This window comes from Triturus cristatus, chromosome 5_2 (assembly GCF_964204655.1).
Source record: "Triturus cristatus chromosome 5_2, aTriCri1.1, whole genome shotgun sequence".
In the NCBI taxonomy this organism is placed as follows: domain Eukaryota; kingdom Metazoa; phylum Chordata; class Amphibia; order Caudata; family Salamandridae; genus Triturus; species Triturus cristatus.
In genome coordinates, this window is record NC_140588.1 from 611,821,915 (window position 1) to 611,827,914 (window position 6,000).

At 38.4% G+C, this 6,000-nt stretch overlaps 1 protein-coding gene across 1 annotated transcript in view; it reads left to right on the plus strand.

The window, feature by feature from the left end:
- Positions 1-5,724, plus strand: part of LOC146829064 (ribose-phosphate pyrophosphokinase 1) — a 143,010-nt gene extending 137,286 nt beyond the window's left edge. The window contains exon 7 of the mRNA XM_085607692.1: positions 2,182-5,724. Coding sequence (XP_085463818.1) covers positions 2,182-2,274 — 93 coding nt within the window. The 3' untranslated portion in view covers positions 2,275-5,724. The remainder of the gene's footprint in view (positions 1-2,181) is intronic.
- The last annotated feature ends 276 nt before the right edge of the window (positions 5,725-6,000 follow it).

Below are 6,000 nucleotides of genomic sequence, written 5' to 3' on the forward strand. Positions count from 1 at the left end.
ACTCAGCAAAGGAAAAAGACTGGAGACAGATATTCATAAACTGTTCAACTGCTCAGAAACACAGAATAGGCAGAAGCAGGAAGGGCCATAGGAGGAAGACAAATACTGGTAGCTTACCTGTAGGAGGGACGCATGGTTTGTAATAAGAGTATTATGAGAAGCTCCGGTACCATGGGTAATTACTGCGGAAACCGCAGGTCTCTGACACAATTCTAGACCCCTCCCCGGGAGTCTCTTGAGGGCAGTCATGACACTATTTTGACAAGGCAATCTTGATACTCAGTAGTACTGGAAATGTCTGTCCATCCACTTGAGAATTTGCCCAAGAGTAGGAATCTTAAATCCACATCTGGGTCAACTATATCATCCAAATCTCGGGGAAATGAACTTTGTGATTTGGCATTTGAGGGTTTGGCTGCTTAGTTACTGAAGACATGTATGCATATACTGCAGGTGGTTGGTTTTTGTAGGCTCACAATCCAACCCAAAAAAATTATTGTGCAATAAAATGGAAGCGTTTTGTCTGCTTCTGCATACTTACTAACCAAAGCCATGAAAGCGTTGGTTATATAATATACTATATAATATACTATTTGTTAAGCCTTCAAAAGGCAGGAGTACTATGCAAATAAGTAGCCCACCCCGAATATGGGCTACGTAAAACCTTATTTAAAATTTGAGTCATTAAAGCTTTCTTAGAAGGACTTGAGTCATTCCCTCTTGGATACCACCGGTCCCAATGTGGTACCTCCAATGCAGTCCTCCCTCAACTCGGGCACCCTCTCTTGATCCATTGCATTCTAGTGAATTTCTATACATTACTTGAAAGGTAGTGTTCTTGGTGTCAGTCGCCACCTTGTAAGTAAGTTGCATGCTTAAACCGTGGAGGAGCCTTTCTTCCAGGATCACAAGGATAGTCCTCTTCTGGCCAAATCCTCACTTTCTGCCAAAGGTGCTCTTAACATTTAAACCATCGATTGACCGTTTTTTAAATATTTTTTTTTTTTTTTTTTTTTAATTACAACCTCGACGGCAGATGAAAGAGTAGTGCACATATTAGCTGGTAAGAGGACTCTAAGGTTTAGTTGGTCAGAAATGTATTCGCTAAAAGAAGCAACTTTGCTGTATTTGCCAAACCTCATTTGGGAAATCGAGTTCCAGAATCTAGTCATGCGAGTTGAATTAAGTACATGCAAGTCTTTTATGCGAAAGCAAGACACGCTCTCCATTCTGTGCCCAGAGCACATTTAACAAGGCAGCCTGCCACTAGCAGGCATATGTAAGGCTCCTTTAGATTCAACACTGCACACATTCACTAAGCATTATTGTGTGGACATTCCAGCCTGGCTGGTTCCACAAATCAGGCAAACGATACCTAGAATCGTATTTCAAGCATGTACCTCATTTGCTCGCTATTAAGCACTTTATATGGAGTGCACTGCTATATAGTATGTTTAAAGGATGTGATCTACAACAGCACATGCTACACATGGAAAATGGTATTTACCCTGCAACTATCGGATTGTAGTGTGTGGTGCTGGAGATTCACATTCACCCTTCCACTTCCCCAGAAGAAATGTTTTATACATTACATATATTATATTTACATTCTTAAAATACCTGTAAATTGTTTATTGTCCTACACTTCCCTCTACAGCCACATACCTCGCTCACCCACTAGGGAGAAAACAATCCATAATGGAGTCTTTGACCTGGTGCACTGTGGGTTTCAAACCGTGATCACAAGTTATCTTGAAACCGAAAATTATACTTTGAAGAAAAACTTAGAAATGTTTGCCCCAACACTGGATGGCAAGAGTGCGCAGCGTACCTGACGTCTCAGCACTACAAGCTATACATTATCCGTTACAGTGCAAGTTGCATCTTCCATTCTTGCTCTTAATCCCTGGTATCCACCGTTTCAGCTGTTCAATTCTAGAGTCCCTTGATAACAGCGCATTAATCTCTGAAAATCCAGTATTGGAGCTGTATGTTATCAGTATGTTTCTACTTGGTCTGAGGAGGTATTTAATAATTATATATGCAACTTAAAACAATGTCCAATCTGTTTTGACCTTCACTTTGGATTAGAGGTCCGTCGACAGTTATTATGATTTAGTTTAACGCTAATTGGTTGCATTACTTGAAGGATGTTTAATTTATTTTTGTTTAATTCCACAGGTTATTGACATTTCTATGATCCTAGCCGAGGCAATCAGAAGGACACACAATGGGGAATCCGTCTCTTATTTGTTCAGCCATGTTCCTTTATAACGTTTTCAAAACCTGCTTCCTGAAGCCACTTTGAGACACCAAAAAGGTTACGGCATATTATGAAGTTAAGAAGATCCTGCTTGTTGCAGTTGCTGCGCTACATATTTCAGTTGCATACTGCCATTTTATTGTAGCCGCTCTGGGCTCTTTTGGTGAAGGACAAATTAGTGAGGAAGTGGGAGCAGAAGATGTTGCTGTACTAGCTTTCAGATATCCACTATGAGACTGTAATAATTTGGTTTGATACTTTTTGTGAGAAACTATTTTAACGTAAGAGGTGATTTACAAAATGTTAATTGGCAAACAGTTGATGCTACAAAGGGCCTCAATCGCGGAGTACAACAACGGAAAAAGTTTTATTTCAGTGTTCAGAGGAAAGCAAGAAACTATTTGTAATATGATGTTGAAAGCCCTTGGTAGCAGTGCGCTGGCAAAACAAAAATCCTGGCCTATCGAGTGCAGAATTATAAAACTAGACAAAATTATTTTGATAAACCTTCATCTTTTCATATTTTCTTTATACAATGATACATCAAGCAATAATCTTCGTTTCAAACAGGTACATATTCTGCTGAAAGCTGTGTGCAGCATGTGCTGTCTGTTGTACGGTGATAGAAGAAACTAACGGCAAAGAATGTGAAATATAGCTATGCTCCACTGATGCAATTGCTTAGGTGGGCTACAGCTGTAGGAAAGTAAGCCTGGGTGGGCGTATTGCTTTACAGATCGGAACTTTATTTTAGAACTCTCCATGCTTCGTACTAAATTTCAGCTTTGTCTTTTTTTATTCGAAGTTACTCGGAGGAGTAGTTTCTGAGGTAGTACTGTTTAATTTAAAACTTTTTTCTGTTTTTCAGATACGTCCAAAGTCCGGTAGTGTTTTAAAGCTGTGTACTTTTTTCGTTAGATATATATTGGCAATTTTATTTTCTTAATGCTTAATCGCAGAGTCGCAGCTTGGTATGTATTTATTATTACAGCTGAGTTTCAGAGGCATAAATTCAGCACTTTATTTTTTCTGAATTCTGAAAAATATAAACTATCGAGATGGTAAAAAATATCCCTTTTCACAACAGTTTCGAGATGCTTGTAGTTCACTAGCAAATGAAATGTACACAGCAACAAATGACATTGTTGGGTGTCTGCCTCCTCATGCACACATGCCATTTCTTGGGCTCCTGCACATCCTGTGCTCCGGAATATCAAACTGAATACCGTAACATCCTCTGCAGCTTCAGTTTCCCTTCAGTTTGCAACTGATCAGTTGTTGGTTTATCATTTTGGTGATTCGATGGATATGGTGACCATAAAAGTTCGGATCAGAAATTGCTCAATTCCACAGCTTTAAGGCTACTTTATGTATTTTTTTTAAATACATTTACTTCTTTGCTTTGTAGTTTTTTTATATTGTTGAATGTAAAACCAGTGCCTACGCCTTTAATGAGGACACTATGCATGTCTAAAATAATTGAATACATTCTGAAGGCTTAGGATTTAGATGGTGAAATGTGAAGGCAAAAGTCGTATCTCTTATGCTTTGAGGCCAATGCAAAATCTTACTGGAGCGATATGGGATATGACACAAAGGACAGTAAGCAGGGAAGTGTCCGTCCTCTATTTTCATCACGGATGGCATTTGTAGAGCAGGTTCTGGGTTCTTAACAATCCAGCTGTATCAAATGGATGCCTCCGCTTCATAAAAAAATCTGCTTCACATTTGATTCCTCAAATCCTTTCTATCATTTAATTAACTGATTATAGTTTTCTCTTTTGATTGTTGGTTGAAGTACTAGCATCTGCTTGTTGCAGCACAGCGCTTCATATTTCAAATTCATAGTCGTATTTTATTGGATATTTCAAGCTCATTTATGAAGGACAAATTTTGGAGGAGGTGGAATTAAAAGATGTTTCTGGGTTCATCTACCCACTTGTGAACTCTAATATATTTTCCTACTTTTTCAAGAGAAGGAATTTCAGCATAAGCTGTAATTTGGAAACTTGTATAAGTGGCTAAAAAAGTTTAATTACAAAGGTTCTCATTATCCTTGTGGTGTTAGTGAAATCGAAATCAATCTCGGCGCGAAGTCTAGAAATGAAGGAGAGGAATACTTTGGTTAGTTTGGATGTTATGTTGGAAGTGATAAGACAACACTCCCGGCTGTAAAGTTGATTAAAGCAAGTTTGTTTTAAAGGCGAACTAGTACAAAGTTTTAGCTTGCTTGTTTTTGTCTCCTGGTGCTACCCGAGCATTTAAAAGGTGTTTTTGTTTTCTGCATATAGGGAGAATCTCGCTGATATTTTGGATCCAACTGTTCGGGTTTTCTAGATGAAGCTGCCCAGTTATTTTCTGAACTTGCGCCCCCTGCATGTACATTTTCTGATATCTGAGTTTGTGTACAGGACCAGAAGTGGCTTGGCGTTCACACCACATTTATACTTCCAGCCTTAAAAAATATTCCAAGGGCAATTAAGTACTAAACTGTCAATTAGGAATTTTAATTACCCCCTTAGCTCTATTCGACTTATGTGATTCCATTTTAACCAAGATGCTGCAAAAAATGCATTGCTTGCAAGCCCTCTGTGTTAACATGTTTACTTATGTGCATGGCTTCAACACAGTTGCATAGTACGACATTTTCTGTAAAATTGTGGCTATAATCTCTTTACCCATCTTCAGATACCATCTTGATGCTTTCCCCAAGTTGTTCATGCTGATACTTAATCAAGACTTTGGTTTTAATCCTCTGTGAGAGCAGGATGGATTGTTTTTGTATATATTTGAGTACATTGCATCATGCTTGAGTTCAAGACCTTGCATCTGTATAGAAAAATCGTCCCATTTGAGGCATACTATGAATCCGAGGCTGGAGTGTTTTTTGCCACTATTTTTATGTTAAGATTATATAAAAGTCAACTCTCCATGAAATACAAATCTCCTTGCTCAGCCTTCACTCTGTGCTCTTCTTGGTTTTGATAATGCCATTGATGTTGATAAAATGGGTCTAAAAATTGAGAAATTTGTAGATGGGTGAGAACATATGGGGATACATATACAAACATGGCTTATGTTGGGAAATTTACAGGTGCCCACCACCTTAATCTGTCCTTTTTCATTTCTACAATATTTTATAATTTTTTTTAATGGATTTTGCCCTCGGCTGGGTGACTAGGATTTTTGGCGAGCAATGTTTTTTGCAGGTTTTCATAGCAATTATCACTTGTTTGTAGTAAAGTCCCCTCCTTTGCAGGGAAGGGACCTGTATTCAGAGTTCTGTTCAAAGCACAGGGATGTAGTAGCCTGTTCTGTTTACAAGTTATCTTTGGGCATCTGAAATTACGTTCATGTAGTCCGAAGGAATGTGAATGCACCTTTTGCCTCCTATTGTAAAACATATTGTGTTAAATGCAATTTCTGTCATTACAATAAAAAATGTAATGTTTCTTTTTTTATATGCAGTGTGTGTGTGTGTCTTACTGAGAAGTCTGCATGCTTCACTTTTTTTCCTTGGCTACTCTTGTACTATTTTCCTGGCAAGTGAGTTAACTGACAAACTTCATAACTAAATCGAAAAGATGATGATTTTTTCTTCTTGTGAATGCTTGCTGGTTGTTCTCCGATCGCTTCAGTCTGTTCAAACTGCAGAAGGTCTGTCCTCTGTCATTGGCTTGAAGTATTGAGTTGTGGAGATTGTTTTCACTGGTCAGTGAGTTCTTGTAATAGAACTC